The sequence below is a fragment of the Aythya fuligula genome, chromosome 1 (genome assembly GCF_009819795.1).
Source record: "Aythya fuligula isolate bAytFul2 chromosome 1, bAytFul2.pri, whole genome shotgun sequence".
In the NCBI taxonomy this organism is placed as follows: domain Eukaryota; kingdom Metazoa; phylum Chordata; class Aves; order Anseriformes; family Anatidae; genus Aythya; species Aythya fuligula.
Window position 1 is genome coordinate 1,526,416 of NC_045559.1, and position 26,637 is coordinate 1,553,052.

Genomic DNA, 26,637 nt, shown 5'->3' on the forward strand with positions numbered 1-26,637 from the left:
ATCCTGCCCTTTATTGGAAATTACATGAATTAATTTAATAATAATAATAATAATTAACTAATGATACATTACATGTATCACTGTACCATAAATAAGTACTCATTGTCTTACTTAGGTGTACGTGTTCAGTGGAATTATCCCCCACGTACCCAGAGCTGTTAATAAAGAATATCTGCTTACTATTTCTCCAAAATGAGTCTTGGGAAGTTACATCACTTTTTGTGTTTCTGTGTGTGTGTGTGCATGCACGCAGGAGGTGTGAAAATGTCTGTGGGTGTGGGCGAGTGCGTGGGCGAGGTGTGAAAATGGGTGGGTGGCTGGGTGAGTGTGCGAGGTGTGAAAATTGGGTGTACGTGTGAGAGAAAATGCCTTGGGGTGTGTGGATGTGTGTGAATTCGCTGCCTCCCTGTGCTGCTCCAGTAGTGTAGAGTCACACATCGCTGTGAGATTTGTACAGCCCGACCAGTCAGTGACACACTGATGTATATCTGACCGCACGCTGCACGCTGCAATAAAAATTTAAAGAGACTGGCTATTTGTGCACCGTGCAGGCATAACTTCATATTTCTGACCTGAAGTGCTGTAAATGAAGAGGGCTGGGTGAATTTTGTGGTGAATTGATGCATCCAGACGGTATTACCTGAGGTAAAGGTATCCCTGTTTAGCAGGATGGCTTTGGGTGGCATGCTCGACTCATAGGACTGGATGGAAAATCACAGAGCATCGTCATGGTGTTGAGAAGGCTCCAGGGAGACCTTACAACAGTTTTCCTGTACCTAAAGGGGGCTGTAGAAACGCTAGGGAGAGACTCCTTATCAGGGGGTGTAGGGATAGGACAAGGAGTAATGGCTTTAAACTTAAAAAGGGGAGATTTGGATTAGATATAAATAAGAAATTCTTTACTCCAAGGGTAGTGAGGCACTGGAAAAGGTTGCCCAGGGAAATTGTGGCTGCCCCATCCCTGGCAGTGCCCAAGGCCAGGCTGGATGGGGCTGGGGGCAGCCTGGGCTGGTGGGAGGTGTTGTGCCCAAAGAGGCTGGGAGTTGGTTTTGTAGAGCCATGCCAAAAGACAAGCTCAGCAGGTCTGAAAGCTCTCTTGCTCTTTGACTCATTTCCTAGGCAAGAAGATGAAAAGCCTGAAAGGCATAAAGTGGAGATAATATTGAGGGGCTGTTAAAAGTCAAATTTAGCCTTCCAATATCAAACAGATGCTTGATATTCCCTTGCTCTGTTCCCTCGGAGAAGGGGCAACGCTGGGTCCCACATCCAGCAACGAGGCTCCATGGTAAACCCTTTTCCCTGTCTTTTGTGGTATTGGCAAAATGACTTCTTGCTGTTTGGTACCAGTCAGAAACCAGATGAGAGGGAATCTGATGAAGATGAAGAAGGCTTTGGGGGGATTTTAGGGAACATACTGCCTTGGTGCTGCACTGGCATTTTGTTTACCTGTCTTGTCTGCTCTGCTTATGCTGGAGTAAGATATTTAGTTTTGCGTTTTGTGCTGACATCTGCTGGTTCTTAGCAGAAGGTTATTGTGGGTCTAGTACAACACTTCCCTGCTTAAAAGGCTTTCACAGCCTCGGAAGTTGTTATTATTTATAACTATCTCACTCAGGGGATGATGTCACGGTTAAAACTGGTCTTTAATCTGCAGGTACAGGTAGCTGATTGTATCTCTCCCAGTACCCTTCCCATCCTCTTGTTATTGCTAGTTACAATTCATACGTGTGCTTGGTGTCCTAAAATGCAAAGCCACAACAGGATCCGATGCAGTATGTGGTGCTGTGTGACTCAGACACACGAAATCTGGGGAACCCTGCAAAGCTGAAGGCCTTGATTTCCTGATTTGAAGAAATTTAAGTTGGAAATAAGTAGCTTCACTGCAATCAGTGTTACTACATTGGCGTATAGCTGCAAATTTTCCAGAGAGATCAAAATGAATGTTCTGGTCCTAAAATGATGCCAGTGATGTCTACAAATGGTGAGCCACATACTTAAATCCCGACTCATTCCTTATCCAGGGCATTGCTAAGGTGCCTTGTGGATTAGGAATGCCTAAATAATCTACTTAACAGAAATAATAGTTCTCCTAGCAGTAATCCCAAGTGAATTGCATTATAGCCAATTGTGTGGGATTAACTTTGACCATCCAGGAGCTGAGTTGCAGATGGAGCCCTCTGCTGTGCTGGTGTTGCAGGTCAAACTCGAGGTGCTGAAAAAAATAAAGATGTTTATATGTAACGTGTGCTGGATTTCCAAGGACTGCGGCCTTGCTGGGAGACTCAGCAGAAAGGCCAAGGACATGAGGGCTCCCCTCCTGGCAGCATTTTCCTCTGGCCCATGCTGTGGCACAACAGCAGGGCAGCAGGGCAGGATCTGGCACCGCTCCCTGTGCTGTAGCTGTGCAAACACCACTCGGTCTCATGTCCCAGGGCCGTGGCAACTGCCATTCTCACAAGCTTGCACACCCCGTGAGAATAAGCATTATGTATTTTCCCCTTAGATATTAAGGAAGCGATGTTTAGACTTTGTTGTGAGTAACAAAATCTGTACTGCATGCTATTTTCCTACAGCAGGTCCTCCAGAAAGCTCAAGATAAATGGTTATGTTCTGACAAAAGGCAGACTAATTCTAAAGGTAAAGATAAGTTTTGTAAATTTGTGTCTAGAGTTCAAAAAAATTTATAGAAAATGCCCCAGGACCCTGTGAGAGGGCAGGAGGTGATGCAGGAGGTGTGTGGAGAAGGCAGAGGGGACACATGGGGAACTAGGAGCACAAGGAGAGCTCACTCCAGTGCTGGTCATCTCCCCTTCCCAGTCCCCCTCCTCGCTGAATTGCCAAACTCTTGTTTTGAGGCACAGGAGAGGATGGGTGACAAGCATGGATGGTGTCACAAGGCATGGACTCAGGCTCAGACGTACCCTGAGAGCACAGCGAGGACAGAAGCTGCCTCTTCCTTCCCACAGGAGGGACCACTATGCTGGCATTTTGGTTGCAAAAACCTTTTCCAGACAGGGAAGAGAGCCCAATCTTTACAAAAAGGAGCGGCTCCACCTAAGCGTGATGTCTTTGGAGGCCCTTCTGCTTGGCAGGAGGGGTTATGCCCATTCCGGTCCTGCATCAAAGACAGCACAGACAAACTTTGTAAGGCAACTGGAAGGAAGCAAACCTTGGTTGGATGAGATACGTTCAACCTTTCGGTTATTAACGTGTTACCGTGGTGTTTGTGATTCACCGCCTGAGACCGCATCCTCTTGGGGCCTGCGCTCAGACGTCCCACCCTGCCGGGTGAATGCGCCAGGGCCCAGACCGGCCTCGTGTGGGGCCCCCACCCACACACCCTCCGCCCATTGACCCGGGAGCTGCATTTAAGCTGAGGCCATTCGATTTGGGCCCTGTTTCAGCTCTGCTGGTGGTGCACGGTGTCCTTGGGGTTGTGCTTCGTGACATCCCGGCCCGGCTTTGGACCTGCCTTGCAGCTGCGGATTTATCTGGGATCTGGAGCGCGGCTGTCCCCGGTCAGTGTCTCCAGACCTGTTTTGCTCCTCATATGTGGGTCCTGTGGGGCCATGCAGCTTGCGGTGAGCTCTCTACCCTTGCCTGCCTTGCTGTCATCTCAGGCTTCTGGCTCACTCTTGTGGTACACCCCTGCTCCTGCTGCTCCCTAATTTCCTCAGGTGTTTTGAAACCTGAGCTGTGAGGCTGCCTTTCAGCCTGCACAGGATTTTGCCCACAGGACTTTTCGTGTGGTTCAAGGCTTATCTCCAAACCCTGCAGGACCGCATGGCTGCAGTGGGAGGACACAGCGCCACGGGCTTTCACAGCACCGTATCCCCCGACTCCTTCAGTAGGAGTTAGGAAAGGGTGCAAAGATTTGGGCTTAAAAACAGCTCTTTAAATGCAGTGGGTGGAGGCCTTAGATGAGGCTGGTGATGGCGCTTGGAGCTTGTTGGTGTACCCTGGGCCCTGACATAATGTTTGGCGGGATCTCTTGGCAGCGTGTAGCTCCATGCAGGATATAGCATGAATAATGAAGCAAGCTGTAATTTTGCCCTAAATTAAGTCCCTCCTTCCTGTTTTCAACGAGCGAATCTGCAGGAGATGGTGTGGACCGTCTATCAGTTCTTTAAGACATTTCGACGGCCATCAGCTACAGTTTGAATTTGTCTCCCACCAGAATTATTGCAGCGCTAGAAGCAGGAAATTCTCATGGTGGACCCTTAGGATCCTAACGTGACTTTTAGGAGAAGCTCGCATTACCTGATTTACTTTGAGGGGAGCAGAGATACCTGCTTATTTCCCAAGGACGGGGTTAGGTTAAACCTCAAAGACCTGAGGACTCGCAGGAACACACCTCTCCTCCGCAGTGTGCCCCCAAGATATGGCCACTGTGGGATGAGTAATTCCCATCTGTCAAAACAGGCAGAGTCCCTGCCAGAAGCTCAATTTCTTCCCAAAAACACGGGGCCTGCCCTTAGCAGAGACTTAACCTGGAATCGGCTGCCGAGGAGCCCCTGCCCCAGCTCCAGAGGGGCAGGGTGGGAGTGGAAGCCGGGGGAAGCTCCCTCAGGGAGGTGTTGATAAATAATTTAAGGAGAATATTATGTGGGTGAGGTCTGCAGCAACACCTCCCGCTGAGGATTGTCAGCCGTTTCCTTCCCTCAGCCCTTCACCTAGATTTTCGGAGTGGAAGGTGTGGTTCCTGGGAGGGGAGGCCCGAGGCTGATTACGGAGGAGCTGAACTGTCTCTGTTCTCTCCCATATTAGCTCCCGGGATCTCTATCCATATTGCAGCAGGCTCAACGCCTGGCTCTTCCTCAGTCACATTTGTAATGGGACAAAGGAAAAGTGCATCCAACAGCCCTACGGCTCGACCTGTCATTCTGGGACGACCGCAGCTGGGTGTTCCTGTGACCAAAAGCAAGAGAAGAAGCTCTCGAAGCTCACCGTTGCTCCTTTAGTGTGGAAAGCGACAGCTCAGATACCTGGGCACCTGTGTGGAAGGGAAATGAGATGAAGGCCTTCCCCTGTAACATGAGGCATAGGCAGCATCCAACACGAGAGCAAAGGGACACGCAGAGCTATCGGATCAGGAAACAGCACTGCAGGTGTTGCAGAGCTGTGTGGACCCAGCAGTGGCTATTCCAGGACTTCTTTAAACCCATGTCACCTTCTTTGAGAAGAATTCTTCCTTGGAAGAGGTGTCTAGCAAGGTTGTCCAAGGTTGAGCTCCTGTGTTCCTATTCACCCGTGGCTTTGCTTCTGCTCCTGGTGCACAATTGTCTTCATGTGAGACTTGCTGCATCTTTAATTTGCTTGAAGCACTGGCAAGGCTGGCTGGATCTGAATGAAACCACCCAAGCTGAGGACTGGGGGATACTAATAATTTCAATAAAGATATATTTAAACCACCTGGAGTACACCTAGAAATGTGTAACTTATACATAAGAGAAAATGTAAAGCATTGTCTGGGCCCAGTCTATCAGAGACAACTTGTATAGCAAGCAGAATCTGGAGCTCATCCTTCAAAATAATTGCTCAATTTCTGTATTTTTGCTTGAGTGAGAGCTTTCTGCTAGCTGACTTTTTGGATCAAGGAGTAGGCTAGTAGAAACCTATTACAGGAGGAAAAAAACCACGAGCAAGAATCTAATGGTAGGGCTCCATCCCAGTGAGAGCTGGGATGTCAAACATTCAGTTTGACTCCATTCCCCTCTACCTAGCAGAAAAATGTTTACCAGGTCACTGAAATGTTTTGTGGGCAAAGCTTTGAAAACAATTCTTGTTACAGGTTTTAATGGAAATTCAGGAATTTCCAGATAAGTGGAAAATATTTTTGGAGGTGAAATCGACCTCCAAGCTGCTGGTTACCTTGAAATGCTGATACCTGTGAGAATGTAGTCACATGGAATTCAGATGTGTTTTGTCTGAAGAAGGGATTCTTAACAAGTCCTCTATAAATTCACCTTTGCCAGATTGAGTTGCTCTTCATATCAAACATGAAGCTGATTTTGATCTTCAGTGCCCTCGTTGGGGCTGCCTTATGCCTGGAAACTTTTGTTGGGTGAGTCATGCTTTTGTGTACGACCTTTCACTTCGAGACCTTCAAGACTGCATTTTCCAGTAGTTCTTTTCCATTATCTTAACTTTAAAAAATCTGCTTGGGGCACATTCTTTGCTTTTTGTGACTGCCTTCTCTCATGGCTTTGGTTCTCCAGTGCTTGAAGGAATCTTTAGTTTCATCTGGGATGTCCAAAGAGAAGGGTGTAGCTGCAGACTTGAGCTCCTGTATTCACCCAAGGCTTTGTTTCAGCTTAGGTGCTAGGTAGGGAGTGGTCTCAAGCCTCGATCAGGAGCTTAACACACTGCGAAGCTTGAGAGCTTGACAGATCTGGTCCAGCACAGACCACAGCCAGAAAATCAGAACCTGCCTTCAGATCTGACAGGTCAATGGCTTCCCATTGTGTTTTCGAAGATTCGTATTTCTCTTTAAATGTTTAATCCTCTTCAGAGCCTTTCTAATTGACCTGGCTCTGTATTTCCAGCCATTACATCCTAAAGGTTTACGTGTATGTTTCATAGCAAAACAATCTCCTTCTGGGGTATTTCCTCACAGCCTTACTGACCATGGAAGAACCTTAATAGAAAATAATGAAAAACCCTAATGAACACTAGATTCCAGTGAGCAAACAGTATATTAAAATGTAAGGATTAAGAATAAGTAAAATAGTGTACTTAATTTACTAAAATTCTGGCATTTGATAAGACCAGAATAAACTATTTTTAGTCTTTTAATCTGGTCTCTGGCATATTGTAGACTGGGTTCTCATGGATTAATTCCTCAATCACCTTCAGTAGCTGTGGTTAATGAACCTCATCTCCTCTTCAGAGAATAATCCAATCCAAAATAAAGCTTATGATTGTGGAAAATCCAATAATAAGTTAACGTGGTAAAGTACCTTCAATGTTGGTTTAAGTTGGGCCAACAAAATAATTTTACACCTCAGCTGGCCAGACCAAGGAACCTGGTATCAAAGAATATTTCTCAGCAGCTGAGGCCACACTAGTAAATAACTGAGCTCCGATGTTAAGTCCCTTGTTTACCATGCCTTTAGATGTGATTTCCAGTTCTGCAATTATTTTGTTGATTTGCTCCATTTTTCAGTACTGCTTGCACTGGATGCCAACAGAGCAGCTGAGCCAGGTCAGGATAAGGGACTCCGTGGATGTTGGTCTGCCTCCCTCAGTGGCCAAACGCAGATGCCTGGGGAAGAAGAGAGTGCAAACAATCACATCCCCATATGCTACTTGCAAATCCAGCATTTACACTGCTCGTGTTGTTTGTAGATCCTTTTGCTATTTCATAAAAGCATTGGTTGGAAGGGACCTCCAGAAGTCTTAAGTCCCCTTTTCTGCTCAGAGCAGGGTGTGAAGATGTTGCCCCTTGATACCATCATTTCATTGTTCACAAACTCCTTGACTAAGAACAATAGATGCAGTGTTAATCCTTGTAACCAATTAAAAACTCATTCACTTGATGTCTTGTTTATGATGAAATCTTAAAGATTGCCATTTAACTAGTTACTAATCTAGTGCACGAATACCAGGCTGGCTCTGCAGGTTGTTGATTAAATTCTTGGGTAGCACAAAGTCAACTGCATTAAAGGAGTCCATATCAGCTGATATCATGCAAGTAACTACTCACCAAATTCATAATCTCAATAGCCAGCTAGCTCTTTTATTGCAGGCACCAGGTGCTCCGAATCAAGATCAAAAATGAGGAACAAGTCAGGACGTTACAGTTTTTGGAAACGCTGGAACACCTGAAGGTACGTTATTATCACAGTGGCATTTTTTAACATTTCAGACTGGGGTAGGACTTATCCTGGTAGGACTTTGAATTTGGAAGGATCATACCATAATATAGCAGCTGCCGTGGATAGACATGCTCAATATTTGGTTTTTGATCTACAAGTTAATTTTCTTCCCACTGGGTTGACAGTCGTATTTGAGTTGCTCTGCTCTTAATCTTAGGATCAAAAACGTTGTTGTTAAAATGGGAATGCTAATACTTTTGTACCTGTCTCCCAGAACAATGGGAAGAATTTTAATAAATTAGTCTCACCTCTATTGAAACAGGAAAATGTTAGAAAGTTCTATGCTATTACTGTTGTTATTGTCATTTGTGAGAATTTTTATTATCACTTTTAAAAATACTGTTTTGAATGGTATAGAAACGAAAATTTAGAAAAGCTCTACCAAAGGAGAAGTAAAAGCAAAGGGTTTTATATTATCATATAATGTAATATGGAGCTTTTCTTGAAACTACTACATGTAAAAAGAAGAATAGTAAAATAACCACTATAGAAGACTGAAATTTTCTCTTGTATACATTACCGGAGCTCTGAAGTCAGTGAAAGTGCTGAATTTAATCTCCTGCTAGATCCTTATTTTTTTTGTGTGTGAGAATTTGTCATGTTACCTGATACAGGGTTGAGGTGAGGGAGCTACAGGATGGAATGTGCTGTATGATTGATGGGGAACAACACTGCAGAATTTGTTCAATTTGGAAGAAATTGATGTTTCTATAGCTTTAGGAAAGCTTGTTTGCAAAGCACGCTTTCCCCCAAACCAAATCCATTTTCCTTTTTCTTTTCAGCTTGATTTCTGGATAAATCCCTCCACCTTCTCTCGCCCTGTGGATGTGCGAGTCCCCGCTAACAGCCTCCAAGCAGTCAAAGTCTTCCTGGAGTCCCACAGGATTGAGTACTCAATCCTGATCAAAGACCTGCAGGTAGGTGATGCCACTGGCCCATGATTAGCTTTTAAATACTGTGGAAAGAAATAATGGTTCACAGTCCAGCCTCCTTCATTAATTCAAGTATTCTTCTATAGTCTGCCTTCTGTGAGGTCCTCCCCTTATTTTTATAGACTTTATAGTCCTCCTCGTATTTTTATAGACTATATTTTCTATGTTTTTTATAGATTGTCACTAATTTTCCAAAGGCAAGCTCATTGCTGCACTGAGAAACTGTGGAGATCACTTTGCAGATGCTATCTGAACCCATGTTCGGACCTGAAACCACAATTCCATGCGGTCTTTTGGCCCCAAAAGTTTGGGAATCCCTACTCTAAGATACTTGTAACTCAGTAAACTGTTACGAGTGGCTCTGCATCATAAGTCATGAGAACTGTACACCACCATATGAGAGAAAAATTGCCCCTGTGGGCCCTCATCCAACATTTCTTCTTAAGCCGTAATCCCACGAGAGCATCTAAAATAGCAGAAACACTGCCCCTTTTTCCAGCTTTCCAGTGCTATTCTTGTCCACCATAATGTGTAAAAAACTTCATGCTGACCATTTAAACAGCAGTATTCTTGCCACTTCACTCCAGATAAATTCTCCAGAAGCATGTTTGCTCCACAGCTGTGCGAAGTTTGGGACCGTGGCTGGAGCCAGTATGCAGAGCCACCGTTTCATTATCTTATAAACAATTGGTCAGGAGCTTATAAGTGAAGCACGCTTTCCTCAAAATTTGAATTATTTCTTTCAGGCCGTTCTCGACAGAGAAAAGCAAGAAATGGTCGCCAGTCAACAGATGGAGCGCAGCAGCAACACTTTCAACTATGGAATTTACCATTCTTTAAGCTCTGTGAGTTCCTTAGAATTAGCTTTTGGGGAAAAGGATTCTTTTTTCTGGCTTTTTTTCATGTCATCTTCAATCATAGAGTCATAGGATGGCTTGGGTTGGAAGGGATCTTAAAGATCATCTAGTTCCAACCTCCCTGCCATGGGCAGGGACTCCTCTCATTAGACCAGGTTGCTAAAACCCCGCTCCAACCTGGCCTTAAACACTTCTTCTGGTAAAAGTTTTGTTTTTAAATATATTAATTTCATGGTCAGAGTGTTGGAACAGGCAAGTGCTGATCATACTTTTTGATGAACTCCCACAAAGTTCTCTCAAAACCCTTCAGTTCTGGCCCTCAAAAGAAATTGGGAAATAAACGAATTTAGGAAAATACAGGAAGCCAATAGCCATCAAGCAAAGTGGAGGAAAAAGTATTTGTTTTACCAGAAGTTCTTAGAGAGGGTTTTGAACTTATTCCTGAGATAAATGAATCTTGATATGGCAGTGTTTTCCTCTGCATCTGTGGCATTAGGAACAGCACCAACTGCACTGACGTAAGGTGAGGTGGGGCTTTGGTGAGGCCACGGTAATGAAGACAAAGGGAGATAAAAATGGATTTCAACAGATCCTATGGTTGGTCTGGGCAGCACTGTATACAAATGGAATGTAGATATTATCGTGGCTTTTCATTCCAGATTTATGAGGAACTGGATAATCTCGCATCTGAGTACAGCAACGTCGTCAGTAAGCTCCAGATTGGGCAATCCTATGAAAAGCGGCCTCTGTATGTGCTCAAGGTATGGTCACACAGCAGATCTTGGACTCTGAGTGTACACATGTGTATGGATATACTGCACATGCATCATAGATACAGCACGACTCAGTCCAAAGCATCCTTGCTTTAAGCTGGCAGGCAGCTCAGCACCACGCAGCCATTCGCTCACCCTCCCCCAGTGGGATCGGGGAGAGAATTTGGAAAAAAAATAATAAATGCTCATCGGTTGAGATAAAGACAGTTTAATAGGACAGAAAAGGAAGGAAAATAATAATGATAATAATAATAATAATAGAATGTACAAAGCAAGTGATGCACAATGCTCACAACTCACTGTCTATATGGGATGTTTTGTGTTATCAGCATTATTCTCATCCTAAATCCAAAGCACAGCACCCTACCAGCTACTAGAGGAAAATTAACTCCATCCCAAGTGAAACCAGGACACCCTGTCTATATGGGATGTTTTTGACTAAGAGGGGTCAGTGAGGGTTTTAAAGCTTTTTCTTTTGTTTTTCAGTTCAGCACTGGAGGAAGCAACCGTCCTGCAATCTGGATCGATGCTGGCATCCATTCCCGAGAGTGGGTTACCCAAGCGAGCGCGATGTGGATTGCTAAAAAGGTCACTTTGGCAGCACCTGATTTTCTTTTGCCTTGGGAATGCCTCCCGTTAAAAACATACTGCACCTGCACGTGTTCAGCCTGCTCTGAGAACTCTCCATCACCCCTCTTAAAACACAGTTGACTCCAGGCACAGCATGGCAACTATTTAGACAAAGAATTGAAAAAAAAATGAAAAGAATTGAAATTAAAAAAAAAAGGTAGACAAAACATCCAGGTGAAACTGTTGAGGATTCCAGGGCTGATAGCTCTGGGAATGACCAAGGACTTGGAGAAGGTCAGTGTGCTATTTCAGTCTGCACATGCAGAGGAGCACTGTGTGGTTGGCTGCTTTCCACAAAGGTGCCAAACATTCCAGTTCTTGCTAACTGAGCATTTATTTCTGTTGAAAATGACCTAGCCACCAGGGGAGAGCAGCACAGCTGTACGTTCCCAACCTGGCTAATCTGCCTCAGTCCCAGTGCTTGTGTTGCCTTGGCCCGTGTTCAGAGACAGGCAGAGGACAATGTTGTCGCCCTCTTCCATTAAATTCCTATCTTTGGAACAAAATAGTGAAATAGATTCATTGCTCTTTCCAATCTCCAAGTCTAATGAGGAACAGTTATTGCCAGTAGATAATTAGTGTGTCTTGTTTGCCTGCTCTGAAAGCCAGCTTTGCCTCTGCACGTAGTTTTTAGAGCACAAATGAGTGGGAAAGAAATATGCTGATAATCACGGTGTGCCTTATTGCCTCTGCATAGCTTGCTTCTGACTACGGGAACGATCCATCCATCACCTCTCTGCTGGACAAAATGGACGTTTTCCTGCTGCCAGTTACAAACCCTGATGGCTACGAGTTCACTCACACCACAGTGAGTAAACACATTGCGCCTCTAAGCCAGTTGAGAAAGCTGTCATGCTCTCCCAAGCCAACGACTGCGAGAGAAATAGGCTCTGAAAGTCCTTTTGCTGATGTTGTAATATATAAAAGATTTTGTAATATATAAAACTCTGTTATAAAAGAGTTGGGAAGCCAAAGATACCAATTACTTGTTTAACCCATCTTTCTCCTCCACTGCAAATTCACCAGTCCTTTGGTTGTGTCCCTTGGCCCATTTTGGCTGTCAGCCCATCAGAAATGTTCTTAGGCTTGTGCATAGGATCAATTTTCACTGAACAGCAATTATTTCTGGGTAACAGCATTAATGTAAGGACCGAGATTTGCTCCATAGTGTGTGTTTTTTTTCAGAATCGCATGTGGCGGAAGACCCGCTCCAAGCATGCAGGCAGTCTGTGTATCGGAGTTGATCCAAACAGGAACTGGGATGCGGGTTTTGGAGGTAGGAATAAAGTTTCTGGATTCTGGCTGGAAAAAGAAAGTTCCTTTCATGCTCCTAGATCCCAGCAATATCCTTAACATAAGGGATTCAGAAAGAAAATGGTCAAATAGAATGGTTGCTGTCTTTTGTGAAGATACCTTTTGATTAATTGTCAACGCGCAAAAGATGAAGGAATCTGTATCTTCCAGAATTTGTGTCCCTTGAATATTCATGCTCTGTTGTTGCTGTTCTAGCATTTATCACACTTTGTGTTGCTCTGCTTTGACCTTCCATGAACACCACTCCTTACAGATCTGTCTTTGTTCCCCCTTTGTACCAACAGGTCCTGGAGCCAGCAGCAATCCCTGTTCCGACTCTTACCGTGGGCCCAGTGCCAACTCAGAGGTGGAAGTTAAATCTGTTGTAGATTTTATTAAGAACCATGGAAACATCGTGGCCTTCCTCACCCTGCACAGTTACTCGCAGCTCCTGATGTACCCCTATGGTTATAAATGCACGCAGCCAGCAGACTACGCTGAGCTGGTGAGAAACAATGACTTGCTTTTAGCTTCCTCTGCTCTGTCCAGCTGGATTTCCATACTAAAGTATTATAGTGAGCTGTCAGGATAAAAACAAGGGGCTAAATTCTGCCATCCATAACAGTAAGCACTCATGAGAGTGAGCAGTGCAATGCCTTTAAAAGAGAAGTCTTGATTGCACACAAATGTGTGCCATCCCCACCTGTTCTTGGCTTTCTTTGCTCATCCAGAAATCCTTCTTTCTGCTCTAACAACAGCATCACGTCTTTAATAATATCTTTGAGGAAATATAATTTCACTGTCTTAATTTAATTTACGACCTCGGGGGTCTCTGGTCTGACCCTCTGCTCAGAGCAGGCAGGCTTTGGTGTCAGAACCAGTTTTGAGATCAGATCAGGCTGCCTAGGGCTTCGCCCAGCTGAGCTTTGACTGCTTGCAAGGACAGATTCCACAGCTTCTTGGAGCCCGTTCCAAATTTTTCCCATTGTCATGGGGATTTTCTTTTTCCCTAATACCTAAATGCCATTTCCCTTGTGGCAGTTTGGTGTTGCCCCTTGTCCTTTTGCTCTAAACCTCCAAGATAAAGCCTGGCTCTATTTCCTCTACAACTACCCCTGCGGTGAGCACAAAGCTGGCACTGGAAGGTCTCCGACTGCCTTGGCATTTTTGGTGTATTTTGAACCTTCTCTTGACAAGGGCAGTAGGTGAGATGAAACACCGGATGATCAGATGTGGAACCTGCTGTGATTTAATTCACCCCAAAATACTGGGAAAGCTGTGAGTGCTGTCACTGGTGTGAGTAATTAAGGAATGGATTGATTTGGCATAACTTGGTTTTATGGGGAGTGAAAGCAGGCTGTAAAAGAGTTTGGAGGTTTCCCTGAGCATGCTTCAGGTTGGTGAAATCTTAAGATTTAGTCTCAAGTGTGGCTGCTTTCTGACTTGTCCTTTCTCCTCGCCTCTGCAGGATGCCCTGGGGAAAGCTGCTGCCAATGCCATCCAGTCCCTCCATGGCACCACATTTACAGTGGGGAGCATTTGCACTACTATCTGTGAGTATTTTTGCTGTTCTGAGCCTCTCCGGGCTGTCCCAGGGCAGCAGCCTCTGGACATCCCCCTCAAGGTCTCTCCCTCATGGGAGGAGGGATGCTTCTGTAGGGTGACCCCATCAGACTTTGAGTTTTCTCAGGAAAACCTAATCCTTGCCCTCACAAATATAACAAGGATGGCAGCAGAGCTCAGATCAATCCTCCATTCACCCTCTGTGCCTTTTCTCCTTTTCTTTTTCAGACCAAGCCAGTGGAGGCAGCATAGACTGGAGCTACGATTATGGCATTAAATACTCCTTCGCTTTTGAGCTGCGAGACACCGGGCGCTACGGCTTCCTCCTGCCGGCCAGCCAAATTATCCCCACGGCGGAGGAGACGTGGCTGGGCCTGAAAACGATCATCGAGCACGTGCGAGACAACGCACACTAAAAGCAGGGGTGGGAGTCGGCTGTTTGGAGCAGCAAGCTCAGAAATGCTCTGAATAAAAACCCGTGTGCATTCCTCCAGGCGCTTCGTGTTTGTCTTGTGCATGGCAGACCCTTACAACGTGTCACAGGTTTTAGGATTGGGTCAAAAAACGCACTTGGAAAGGAGACGTCCATCCCCTGGCCAGTGACTGCAGCAAACTATCCTGCCTCGTGCCCCTTTGGGTGCCCTCTGCACTTAGTCAATGGAAAATGTTGCTTGCAGCAGGCCACAACAACCCTTGGCAGCGTTTTGTACCCCGGCAAACCTCCTCGGCCATGCTGTAGCCCCCTTCTCACAGCCAGCCCTGGCACCAGCACCGAAAACACCTCCCAAAGGTGATGGTGCAGGCTCTAAAATGTTTCAGAAACTTGTGGCTGTCCCTTGAGAGCAGCGTGAGCTCTTCAGAGCTGCCAAAGATAAACTACACCATGCAGAATTTGTTCTGTCCCCGTTCTCCCTCCCCGGTGGGCACAGTCAGCGGGAGGACCAAGGCAGGAGGACGCCTGCTCTCACCCTACAGGGCCAGTCCTCTGTCCTCTGAGCGCCTGCCTCCCTCGTTTCCCTGCTCAGCCTGCTCATTTCGTGGGGATTAAGGGCACACAGCCCTGCATGGGAGCCACGAGAGGACCGGAGATTAGCAATCCCTGCTCGGGGTGCAGCAGGTACCGAGTCTAACAGGTTTATCTCAACATCTCCTAATCCCCCAGCAGCTGGCGAGTTACTCACCGCTCCGGGAGCCGTGGCAGGAGAGCAAACACACGGGTAAAACATTCGTGCAGCCTTTTTGGCAGGGAGAGGGAGGCGGAGGTGCAGCTGAGACCTCGGGCAGCACCACGTGGGCCCGTCTTCGGGCTCGACGTGGCCCTTTGGGAACGCCAAGCTGGGCACGGGGCAGCCAGCACTCCTTGCACCCGGTTTCCCCACTGACCTCACCCTGCCAAAAGGCAGCTGATGAGAAAGGTAAAACCCCGCTGGCGGGCAGGACTCGGGGCACACAGCTCCGGGATCCGGCCCATCTGCTGCTGCTGCTGGAGCTGGGCCCCTGCGTTGGGTGCTGGGGGAGGTTGGAGAGCTGCAAAAGGTTGCAAAACCCCATCCCAGCACCCGTGTCTCGAGGCCACCCGGCTCCTCGTCTCGTAAATGTGTGGCCTGATGGCAGCGGCGTCCAGTTTTGGGATCCTCGGGACCAACAAGACCCAGAGCAAGGCCGGCGGAGGCCTAACAGCGACCCTCCCGCCCCCCGTGAGGAGATTATTGGGAACATGGAACCAGGATTTCCACCACAACGTGGCGGTGAGACAACGGCATCAGCTCCAACAGGAGAAAAAGCTTTTCCACCAGGACAGTGCAGCAGTGCCCAGAGGGGCTGTGTGGTGTCCACCCTTGGAGGGCTCCAAGACCCAACATGGAAGGAGCTGGGCTGACCCCAAGATGAGTTTCCGTGGGCCAGGAGGTCGCTTATGGACCTCAGACCTCCTCAGATCCCATCCCACCTCGCCTAAATGAAGACCTCAGTGCTGGGACCTCCTCACCAACACCATCTCCAGTGCGTGTAGGGTTTTCCTGGCCAGGAACCCCACGGTTGTGCATTAAGGAACCCCTAAAGGACCCCTGAGCTTGGCACCTTCCCTTTTTACACCCAAATGGGGTGCACGGGTCCTCTCCAGACACCTATGCCAGCACCCGAGCCCCGAGGAAGATGTTATCAGCTCCTCCCCAGCTTGGCTGCTCTTTTGTTGACTCCTCCAAATAAAGCAAACGTGTGGGCTCATGGAAGCCGTCCTTGGCTTATTTGTTCATGGCTACCGGCCCCGCAGAGGTGGCCTTGGTGGGGAGGTCCATGAATGTCCCTGGGGGACTATATAGGGCCCTGTCAATGCCCTTCGGGGCTGAGGCTCGTCCGTATCCACTCACCATGAAGGTCCTCCTGGTCTTCTTCGCCGCCCTCGTGGTGGGCGCCCTTGGCGAGCAGCTTTTTGTGGGGTGAGTCCTGCCGAAAGCAGGGATGGGGGGGACGGATCCTGCTTGCCTGCGCCCTCCTGCATGAGAAAAAATAAAAAATAAAAGCCCCGTTAGGTATTTCTTTCGCTGATGGAAGCTGTGAGTGCTCCCCAGGGGAAGAATCTTGCACCTTGGGGTATTCCAGGGAAGCTTGGGGGAGCTGAGCCTCAGCAGAGCGAGCTCATTGCCTATGGGATCTGTTCATTTTTTAAGCACAAAGCTTTGCTAGCAGGCTTTGTTTCATTACAGGGCTCCTGAAACACCTCCCCAGATGTTATAAATCCCCACTGCCAAGGCGGCTGCTCTGTCGTTTCGCAGAAATAACCTCCTCTCCTGCTGACGCGGAGCCTGTCTTAGATATTTCCCATGACTTTAGCCCCTCTCATGACCAAAGGAAGGCTTGAGACCACCTCGGGCTCTCCAACGCTTCCTTTTTTTCCCGTGCCAGCCGTTCTGAACGTGCATTTCCCCCTCTCCACCCCAAACCTCTAATAACCAACATGATTTCTGCTGCTGCAGACCCGTTAGAGCCACCTCGAGCTTCCACCCAGCCCATGCTTGGGGCCACGTTGGTGGCTCGGGGCTGGGCTCTGCTGCTCACACCGCTCTCCTTCACCTCCCCCCGTGCTCTTTCGTGTCCCCCTGTGCTTCTCCATGTCCCCTCGTACCTGCTGATGGCTCTGGCTCCCCGCAGGGACCAAGTTCTCCGCATTACGGCCAGCAACGAGAAGCAAATTGCCCTGCTCAGGGCGCTGGGCGAGCGGGAGGACCTGCAGGTGAGCCACGCCGGTGCCCCACGAGCCAGCCCCGAGCTGTAGTATCGGGGTTTTGGGTTGGTTTCTTGGTTTTTGGTTGAGTTATGAACTGCCCGTGCGCCCGCTGCGTTTGCCGTGGTTGCTCTGGGGGAGTGAATCCTGGCAGAAAATTGGGATGGGGAGCAGGATCTGCACCCCCAGCCTGATTCCTGGAGTTACCTTTCTGGAATTAAAGGTCCCCAAGCCCTCCTGATCCCAAAACCTGCCCAAAGACCTTCCCAGACCCTTCAGGGCAGCAGCAATGCCTCTTCTTGTCCCCATCAGCTTGACTTCTGGCGCGACCCCACCAAGCCCGGGCACCCGTCCGACCTGCACGTGCCCTTCCCCAGCCTGCAAGCAGTCAAAATTTTCCTGGAGTCCCATGGAATTTCCTACAGCATCATGATCAAGGACGTGCAGGTGAGGGCAGAGTTGCAAAACCCACCGGTGGGGTGGAGATGATGGGGCTTGGGAAGGAAGAAATGGGCTCTGTGGGGCTGGGTTTGCTGCTTCTCCCTATAAACAGCCCCTGTAAAAAATAAAAACAGGGCTTCCCCAGACCTTCAGAAGCCTCTTTTTTTTTTTTTTCCCAGCAAACCGTGTTCACCTTGTTATAAATGGCTCGGTCTTCAAAATAGGATTATGATCAAAGTTTAGCTTTCGGGATCCAATCCTTCCTACTGGAGCATGCGCATCAGTCTCCGGTGGTCCCTCTGGGGGTCTCTGGGGGTCTTTCATGCTGAAGACTCGTGGTCTTCCTCTCAGACTTTTTTTTTCTTGTCCTTCCCCTTTGTACTCCTTGGCAGCATGTCAAGAGCTTACACAGCGTCCCCTGCAAGTTTTGTCTCCTAGCAGTCCTTCAGCTTCTTTTTTCTTCTCCTTAAATCTCCTGGCCACCTGGCCAGATATCAGGGGCTCGCGTAAGTTCCCATAACAGTCACTCGTTGTTAGCAGTTGTTCTGAAACCCCCAGACATCAGAGACTTCAAAGAAAGAACATACAAACACAAATAGCTCTCTTATTGGCACCTCACGAGTAGTTAAAACATTCCTCGCAGGCCATTCCCAGGGACAGTCACACCTCTGGCAGTGCTAAATCAACCGCAAAGAAGACAAAAAAAGGCTGTAACTGTTAGAAATAAGAGTGCGGAATAACGAAAGCAAATAGGCTCATGGATGGGAGGAATATTTCTGAAGATTTGATAATTTGACTATAATGAGGGGGAGACTGGGACACCGGGAGGAAAGGGAAGAAACCAAAGTCAAGGTACAAGAACGATAAACATTAACCCTTCTGTTTTTCTTAGACTTGTGGTTATCCAAGGGTATGTAAAACAGAAGGTCACATTCATCATGTGGCCCTAGCACTGGTCCATATGGACACGAATCAGATTAATATATATAATAACCTGCCCTCCCATTCCCTTTTCTTGATGATAGAAGACAAATTGCATGCACAAAATGCTCTGAGCCAACCCCCAGCTCCTCCCAGCCCCCTTTATGGCTTTATTTCCCATAACAGCAACTGCTGGACGAGGAAAAGAAAATCATGCTGCTGTCCAAGGAGCGGGAGAGAAGCACCAGCACCTTCGATTTCGCTTCCTACCACACTCTGGATGAGGTACTTTGCTCTGCAGAGCATTCCCTTCACCTCCCCGGGGCCGTGCCGTGGTTGTGTGCACGGGGTGACATCGGTGGTGGTGGCAGCGACACCCTTGGGACCCTTCTGCCCTCCTTGGGGGGAGAATTTTGTAGAGCCTGGAGAGCAGGGATCCCTCCTCGTGCATAAATGTAAGGCTTAACCTCTCCCGGCACCTCCCTGCCTTGCTGGGAGATGTCTTCGACTTCATTTTGGGGTCAAACCCTGTCCTCGGAGCCTGGTGGGTTGTTGGTGGAGGCTGTGATGATGTTGGGGGATCTCGGAGATTTTTTCCCTACTGTTCATCTGGTAGTCCACCAACCTCCCTGCTCGCACAAAGGGTTTATATCCAGTCCTGAGCACTTGGGTCTTCTCCAGGGAAGCACCAGATCTTCTCCAGGGAAGCTTTGCGTGTTGTGTCTGGTGCCAGACACCCTAAAAAAACAAAAAGAAAAACCCGGGTGAGTGGCATGACCCAGCAACTCCTCCTTCCAGATCTACAACTGGCTGGACACCCTGGTGGCCAATCACCCCGGCCTCGTTAGCAAGATCCAGATCGGGGAGAGCTACGAGAAGAGACCCCTGTACGTGCTGAAGGTGGGTTTGGGGCCAACCTCACCTCATCCTCATCCTAACCGGGTGTCCCCAAGCACCCACCCTGAGCCCTGGCACAGTGGCAGGGGGTGTCCTCCTTGGAGAGCTTCAAGAGCCACCTGGAAATGGTGCTGGGCACCCTGCTGGTGGCTTCCAGAGGTGGCCCCAACCTCTGCCAGCCTGAAACCGTGGGGATTTTGGGGTCAAATCCTGCTTTCTCCGCACAGTTCAGCACCGGGGGGTCGAACCGGCCGGCCATCTGGCTGGACACCGGCATCCACTCACGCGAGTGGGTCACCCAGGCCACCGGCGTGTGGACGGCCAACAAGGTAACCCCACGATGGGGACGTCGACGTCTAGGTTTGGGATTTCCATGGGTTCAGCCCAGCTGCAGGTTGGGGGGTGGCTGTGAAGGGAGGGGAACGACCCAAAGGTCTCCGGGATGGGACAGGAGATGTTGGAGATGGTGTCCCCCATCCCTGAGCCCACATGTGGTGAAGATTTGGGTGAAGGAAGAGCAGAAATTGCAAACCAAAGCCACCTCCTGGGTGCTGTGGTTGGACCCGATGGGGAAAAAAAATCTACAGCATCTCCACTTCCCCCTCTTCCTACCTGAGCCCTCTTTTAACACCTTCCACGGTGCTGCTCGGTCGCATCCCTCATCCCGAGGCAGCTCCTGCTCCTTCTTCCCCTTGCAGCTCGCCGAGGAGTACGGCCGGGATCCCTCCATCACCGCCATCCTGGACAGCATGGACATCTTCTTCGAGATCGTCACCAACCCCGACGGCTACGCCTTCACCCACAGCTCCGTGAGTGTGGGGACACCGTGAGCTGGGGACTTGTCCCTTGTCACCTGGGCTGGCAGCAGGGCAGGGATTCACCTCCCTGCGGTCTCGTCCGTCTGCTCCTAGAACCGCCTGTGGCGAAAGACGAGGTCCATCAACGCCGGCTCCTCCTGCATCGGCGTGGACCCCAACCGAAACTGGGACGCGGGCTTCGGAGGTGAGGCACGGGAGGTGTGCGGAGAGCCCCCACACATCCAAACGTTGGCTCCTCCTGCCAGAAGGGAGGAATCCAGGGGTAAAAAAAAAAACCTTTCACGTTGCCCCAGGCTCCGGCTCCAGCGGCAGCCCCTGCTCCGAGACCTACCGCGGCCCCTACGCCCACTCGGAGAGCGAAGTGAAATCCATCGTGGACTTCATCCTCGGCCACGGCAACGTGAAAGCCCTCATCTCCATCCACAGCTACTCCCAGATGCTGATGTTCCCCTACGGCTACAAGAGCGAGCCTGCGCCTGACTTCCAGGAACTGGTGAGATGGCCCCAAAACGTCAGGGCCGCGAGCACCCCGGGACCCCCGCGGAGATCTCATTAGGCGCAACCTGCACTTTGAAGCCCGTCTCAATTCTTATCTCGTGGGGATTGCAAGATGTGCCTCCTGTCTCCCCCAAATTAAGGGTGTTTTGGGGAAAAACAAGAGCAGAAGGGGTGTGGAAGGATGTGGGGAATGTGCCCCGGGGTCTCTGCTACCCCGAGGAGATGGAAATGAGGTCTGTGTCCCACAGCTCTCAGTGCTTTGGGGTTTTCTGTTGCAGAATGAGCTGGCCAAAAAGGCAGTGAACGACTTGGCCGAGGTGTACGGGACGAAATACACCTACGGCAGCATCATAGACACCATCTGTGAGTCCCCCCCTCAAATAAAATCATCTCCGTCCTCCCCCCGGCGCTGCCACCGCTCACCGGGGCCGTGTTTCACCTCCTCTCCCCGCAGACGTGGCATCCGGCACCACCGTGGACTGGGCCTACGACAACGGGGTGAAATATTCCTACACCTTCGAGCTGAGGGACACGGGGCGCTACGGTTTCCTCCTGCCCAGCTCCCAGATCATCCCCACCGCCACCGAGACGTGGCCGGCGCTGGTGGACATCATGCTCCACGTCCAGCAGCACCCGTACTGAGCCCGCGGGGATCGGCCGGGGAGGGGAACCCCGACCCCATCGGTCTGGCCCCGCCGCTCGTCTCAATAAACGACCCCACAGACAATCCCACAGCCTTTTGTTATTTATTTTTTTCATGGTGGATTTCAGTGAAAGGGGAAAAAAAAAAGGTTAAAAAAGGGATTCTGAGCCCTGAGGGGGTTTTATTCTCCCTGTGCCACCAGCAGCCACACCACGTCCCCGTCCTTTGGGACCAATGACCCCAAAGGGTGCGGGAGATCATGGGTGGCTGTGCTCAGATCTGTGGCTTTTGGGGCAGCACCACCCCCAAAATCCCTCCCCTTTTCTTGGGGCTGGCACCCTCGGAGACAAGTGGGGACACTTCTGGGTGCCAAGTGCTTCCAGGCATTTCCTCTATTATTTTTTCCCAGCTGGAAAAACCGCCACCCTCCCTAATCTCCGTCCCACACCAACTTTTAATCCAATCCCCCCCAAAAAGCAAACACAGCCTCTCCTGAGACCCCAGGCTCGTGAGAAAACCCACACCCTGCGCCTTTCCCAGCCCGGTTTCTCCCTTTTTCTCCCCGTAGCACCGAGCCACGGCCGGCCCCGTGGGCGGTGGGATTTGGGATCTGGCGTCACCTCCCCACGTCCTGCCCCGCCACCGGCTGAGTCACCGACGGCCCCGGCCGGTTTCCAGCTCCTCGGGACGGGTTTGCACCCGGGGCCAGCAGGTCCACGGTGTCCAACCTTGACCGGTGCCAGCAGGAAGCTTTCCCAGGGCCCTGGGAATTGGGGCAGCTGGTGGGGGGCCGGGCTGGGGACTGCCGGGATTTAAGATGCCCCGAGGTGCTGCGGGGATGTGGGGTGAGCTCTTTCGGCTGGAAATGAAGGTCCTCCTGCTGCTGGCTGCCCTGGTGGCGGTGGCTGCTGCCACCGAGGATTTTGTTGGGTAGGGAGGGGGTTTGGATTGTGGGGGTGGCCGGGATGGGGGCACGTCTGGGTTGGGGATGGGGTCCGGGATGGGGACAGTGGCTGGTTCAGCCCCAATGGGACACAGGCACTGGGGGAATGGGGATGGGATGGGATGGGATGGGATGGGATGGGATGGGATGGGATGGGATGGGATGGGATGGGATGGGATGGATGGGGAGGGGGCTATTGTGGACCCCTGGGTGCTGGATCTTCGCCCCGTGCCCCTCCAGCACCCTCTGACCCCACAGGCACCAGGTGCTGCGCATCGTCCCCAGCAGCGATGAGGAGCTGAGGAGGGTGCAGGAGCTGCAGGACCTGGAGGAGCTGCAGGTATTGGGTGCTGCAGGGTGGGGTGGGGGAGTTTTCACCCCCCCCTTACCTTTGTCCCTTGCTTTGCACCCACAGGACAGAGCAGGGATGGCTGTGGGTTAGAGGTGATGTCTCCTTGGGGTGCCCGTGCCCTATTTTGGGGTGCTGTTGGGGACGGGAGAGGGGTTAAACCTCTCAGGGTAGAGGCCTGGGGAGGGGGCGATGCTGTCCCATGGGTGGACACCCCCCTCCCATTTCCTTTTCTCCCCCTCCCAGCTGGATTTCTGGCTGTCCCCCCGCGGCACCGGGGACCCCGTCGATGTCCGCGTGCCCTTCCGCAGCCTGCAGCCCCTCAAAGCCCACCTGGAGGCCAACGGCGTCCCCTACTCCATCATGATCGAGGACGTGCAGGTCAGCAGCGGTGGTGGCAGCGGGGGGCGAGGGTCTCGGCGTGGCGGGGGACGAGGTCTCAGCCTGCCCCGTGTCCCCCCCAGGCGCTGGTGGACCACGAGCAGATGCAGATGCTTCGCCACCGCCGCCGGCTCCAGCCGCTCTCCACCGACACCTTCGACTACAGCAGCTACCACAATCTGGACGAGGTGACGTCCTGCGGGTGGGAAAGCACAAGTTTTGGGGCATTTTTTGGGGAAAAAAAAAAATATAATAATAATAATAATAATGTGCTGGAATTGCTTTCGCCAAGGGGCTTGCTGCAACTGCAGGGGTCGTTCATTGCCCTCCCAATCCCTCTCCCACCCCCAGATCTACGCCTTCATGGACCTGCTGGTGGCTGAAAACCCCAACCTGGTCAGCAAGCTCGAGATCGGCCGGTCAACAGAAGACCGCCCCCTCTACGTGCTCAAGGTAAGGCAGGAGGGGTTTGTGGGGTGAGCAGATCCCAGGACCGTGGGTGGTTCCCCCACGGCCCCATTTCTTCTCTTGCAGTTCAGCAAAGGGGGCACGAACCGCCCGGCCATCTGGATCGACACCGGCATCCATTCCCGCGAGTGGGTGACACAAGCCAGCGGTGTCTGGTTTGCCAAGAAGGTACAGGCACCTCCTGGCCATGTCTCATGCCCCCACAGGGCCACAACGTCCCCCCTTTCCCTCTCTCCCCGGCTACGGTGTGGCCATCCCCATGGAGGTGATGGGGATCCCGCAATCCCCAAACTGCCACCCTCTGTAGATTGTCCAAGATCAGGAGAAAGATGAAGGTCTGGCCTCCATCCTGGACCAGATGGACATCTTCCTGGAGATTGTCACCAACCCAGACGGCTTTGTCTTCACCCACACCACGGTACTGCTGGGGATGGGGGCACTGCACAAGCTCCAGGCCTCCTTGTCCACGTTTCCATGGGGTGGGAAGGGGACAGCTGTGACCTGTTAGTCCCCCCCCCGGGACACTGTTTTGGCTTTTCTGCCCAAGGTTGGCGGAGCCCCAGCCCCGGGCACGGGCTGAGGTGGCTCTGTCCTTCCAGAACCGCATGTGGCGCAAGACCAGGTCCAAGAGATCAGGCTCCTTGTGCATCGGCGTGGACCCCAACCGCAACTGGGATGCAGGTTTTGGAGGTCAGAGCAATCCCGTTCACCCCACAGAGGGGTGGTTGCACCCTCCAGGACATTTCTGACTCGGAGAGATTCTCTGATGTCCCTAGGGAAGGGCTGGGCTTTGCTCTCCTTGGCCAAGACGTGGGTTTGGGCTCTCCCAAGGCTTTGGTGTCCCCTAGTGACCAGTAGGGAAGGAACCACAAAACGGGAACCGTCGTACAAATGTCTAGGTGGAGCCCTAGGAGCGTTCCTCTCTGGCCACCAAGCAGCCAAGGGGTGGGAGAAGCTCTTGGGGTTGTAAATGGGAAGGGTCCTTTGCTCTTTTGGCTCTCCAAGCCATCCACCCTGCATTTTCACCGTCCTCTCCTCCACAGGGTCTGGGTCCAGCAGCAACCCCTGCTCGGAGACATACCGCGGGCCCTACGCCGACTCGGAGCCCGAGGTGCAGGCCATCGTCAACTTCGTGAAGAACCACGGGAACATCAAGGCTTTCATCTCCATCCACAGCTACTCCCAGCTCCTGCTCTACCCCTACGGCTACACCACCACCCCCGTGCCTGACGCGGAGGAACTGGTAGGGGCTGCTGTGGAGGTTTGAGGGGGGCCTGGGCACCCTGAGGCTGCTCTCCTCCAAGGGGGCAGCCTCCATCATGCACTGAGTGGACATTGGCAAGCCAGGAAGAAGCCCTGGCTCCTCTGCCAGCCCCCAGGATGAGGCAATTCATAGAATCAGAGAATATCCCGAGTTGGAAGGGGCCCATAAGGATCATCGGGTCCAGCTACTGGTTCCACACAGGTCTACCCCAAAATTCAGACCATAGGACTGAGAGCACAGTCCAAACGCTTCTTAAACTCTTCTTCAACCCTCTCAGTGAAGAACCTCTTCCTGATATCCAGCCTGAACCTCCCCTGTCACAGCTTGACACCATTCCCTTGAGTCTTATTGTTGGTCACTAAAAAGAAATCGTCTCCTTTTCCTCCACACCCCCTCGTGAGGAAGCTGCAGGCCGCCATGAGGCCTCCCCTCAGCCTCCTCTTCTCCAGGCTGAACAGGCCCAGTGCCCTCAGCCGCTCCTCATCCATCTTCCCTTCACCATCTTAGCAGCCCCATTAGCCCCGTTTTATCAGACTTTGTGAAAGAAAATTGATCGGGGAGTTTGGAAAAGCGCAAAGGCCGTTTCCTAAAGAAACTCCACCTTCCTGGCATTGCTTTTACCCACGGCATTAGTATAAAACCTCTTTCTGCAGCCTGCCCCAAGCCTTCCCCACCTCATCTTTCTCCTTTCTGTGTCCTCCCCACCCCAGCACCAGGTGGCCGAGGAGGCTGTCGCCGCTTTGTCTTCTCTGTACGGCACCAAGTACACGTACGGCAGCATCATCCGCACCATCTGTAAGTAACGGGGCTGCCCTGCTCCCACATAAACCAAAACCCCCTTTCCCAGGACGAGGGGGGACACCTCCCCACGCGACCCTACAAGGTGAAGTGACCCTTTTTGCTGTTTCTTCCCCCAAGATCAAGCGAGCGGAGGAACCATCGACTGGACGTACAATCAGGGCATCAAGTACTCCTTCACCTTCGAGCTGCGGGACACGGGGCGCTACGGGTTCCTGCTGCCCGCCAGCCAGATCGTGCCGACCGCCCAGGAGACGTGGCTGGCGCTGAAGGTCATCATGCGCCACACACTCGAACACCCCTACTGAGGGGAGCTGAGCAGTGGCTGACTCAGCCGGGGAGAAGAATGCAATAAATTGTTGGAAAGGAGGAGAAAATCGCCTCTTATTGTGGGTTCCCTTTTTACAGTGGTGTCAAAAAGTTTTTTTTGGGGGGTGAAACGTTCTTTTTGACTGAGTCAGTGTTCCTGGGGGTGGTCAACGTGTTGGCCCAGCAGCCCCACAGGGGTTTTAAGGACATAAAAGCAGTGGGACATGAAAGGAAAGTGCTTGTTTTCCCTCTGCTGGAGCAGTGGATGGAGTAGGGAGAGGCTTAGTTGGACACTGGGCAAGCAGAGACCTCAGATACCTCAGCCGTGCACCGTCCCCAGGGGTCGAGGTGGCTCTGGGATGTTTTCAGGGTAGGTTAGCAAGATTTATTTTGCGTTTCTGGTGTTGAACACCAACTTGTAGCACTGTTAGAACAGAATCTCCTCACCTGCTGCAATCCCTGGGCAAGGGGAGCCCAGCGCTGAGGACCCTCAGTTTCTGTAGGTACTGCTCCAAGCTTTGTTAGCTGCCATAATTCAAACTGAAAAGAGGAACTCAACCATACATCATCATTTATTTTGTATTAAACATTTAAAACCCCTCAGGCTATACACAGCCTGACTGTAGCCATCCCCTCCAAGCAATGCCAAATCAAAAGTCCAAAATACACAAATCCATCAACAGTAGGGTGACAGGGAAGCACGTTCAGTTCTTGTTTTGTTGTCCTGGGTTAGGAGGATCACAAACAGCTCTGAGAGTT

The 26,637-nt window shown here is 50.7% G+C and overlaps 3 protein-coding genes across 4 annotated transcripts; all 3 read left to right on the forward strand.

Annotated features, from left to right (window-relative positions):
* Positions 1 to 3,530: 3,530 nt before the first annotated feature.
* LOC116501767 (carboxypeptidase A2-like) lies at positions 3,531 to 14,341 on the forward strand. 2 transcript variants are annotated; one of them, XM_032207346.1, is made up of 12 exons: positions 3,531 to 3,581; positions 5,976 to 6,064; positions 7,748 to 7,829; positions 8,660 to 8,794; positions 9,556 to 9,654; positions 10,326 to 10,427; positions 10,926 to 11,027; positions 11,767 to 11,877; positions 12,255 to 12,345; positions 12,668 to 12,867; positions 13,831 to 13,915; positions 14,154 to 14,341. In XM_032207346.1, the coding sequence occupies exons 1-12, from the start codon at positions 3,570 to 3,572 to the stop codon at positions 14,339 to 14,341; spliced, it is 1,296 nt and encodes a 431-aa protein (XP_032063237.1). In that variant the 5' UTR covers positions 3,531 to 3,569. The 2 variants fall into 2 exon arrangements, with proteins under 2 accessions (XP_032063237.1, XP_032063236.1); XM_032207345.1 differs by lacking the exons at positions 3,531 to 3,581; positions 9,556 to 9,654 and having other exon boundaries at positions 6,000 to 6,064.
* Positions 14,342 to 16,295: 1,954 nt separating this feature from the next.
* On the forward strand, positions 16,296 to 21,365 carry LOC116499113 (carboxypeptidase A1-like). Its single transcript, XM_032203735.1, has 11 exons — positions 16,296 to 16,363; positions 17,076 to 17,157; positions 17,461 to 17,595; positions 18,697 to 18,795; positions 19,309 to 19,410; positions 19,635 to 19,736; positions 20,106 to 20,216; positions 20,319 to 20,409; positions 20,519 to 20,718; positions 21,002 to 21,086; positions 21,178 to 21,365. The coding sequence occupies exons 1-11, from the start codon at positions 16,296 to 16,298 to the stop codon at positions 21,363 to 21,365; spliced, it is 1,263 nt and encodes a 420-aa protein (XP_032059626.1).
* Positions 21,366 to 22,231: 866 nt separating this feature from the next.
* Positions 22,232 to 25,877, forward strand: LOC116501433 (carboxypeptidase A1-like). Its single transcript, XM_032207003.1, has 11 exons — positions 22,232 to 22,296; positions 22,568 to 22,649; positions 22,905 to 23,039; positions 23,123 to 23,227; positions 23,391 to 23,492; positions 23,574 to 23,675; positions 23,815 to 23,925; positions 24,107 to 24,197; positions 24,551 to 24,750; positions 25,482 to 25,566; positions 25,690 to 25,877. Exons 1-11 carry the CDS (start codon positions 22,232 to 22,234, stop codon positions 25,875 to 25,877), a joined length of 1,266 nt encoding a protein of 421 aa, XP_032062894.1.
* The last annotated feature ends 760 nt before the right edge of the window (positions 25,878 to 26,637 follow it).

Bases quoted from the DNA above. Each gene is read 5' to 3' on its own strand.
- LOC116501767 (XM_032207346.1), top strand. The intron at 6,065-7,747 runs GTGAGTCATGCT...CTTTTATTGCAG, and splicing joins TGCCTGGAAACTTTTGTTGG to GCACCAGGTGCTCCGAATCA. The intron at 13,916-14,153 runs GTGAGTATTTTT...TTTCTTTTTCAG, and splicing joins GAGCATTTGCACTACTATCT to ACCAAGCCAGTGGAGGCAGC.
- LOC116501433 (XM_032207003.1), top strand. From the start codon at position 22,232: ATGAAGGTCCTCCTGCTGCTGGCTGCCCTGGTGGCGGTGGCTGCTGCC. The intron at 23,040-23,122 runs GTCAGCAGCGGT...TGTCCCCCCCAG, and splicing joins TCATGATCGAGGACGTGCAG to GCGCTGGTGGACCACGAGCA. The intron at 24,198-24,550 runs GTCAGAGCAATC...TCTCCTCCACAG, and splicing joins CTGGGATGCAGGTTTTGGAG to GGTCTGGGTCCAGCAGCAAC.
- LOC116499113 (XM_032203735.1), top strand. From the start codon at position 16,296: ATGAAGGTCCTCCTGGTCTTCTTCGCCGCCCTCGTGGTGGGCGCCCTT. The intron at 18,796-19,308 runs GTACTTTGCTCT...TCCTCCTTCCAG, and splicing joins CCTACCACACTCTGGATGAG to ATCTACAACTGGCTGGACAC. The intron at 20,410-20,518 runs GTGAGGCACGGG...ACGTTGCCCCAG, and splicing joins CTGGGACGCGGGCTTCGGAG to GCTCCGGCTCCAGCGGCAGC.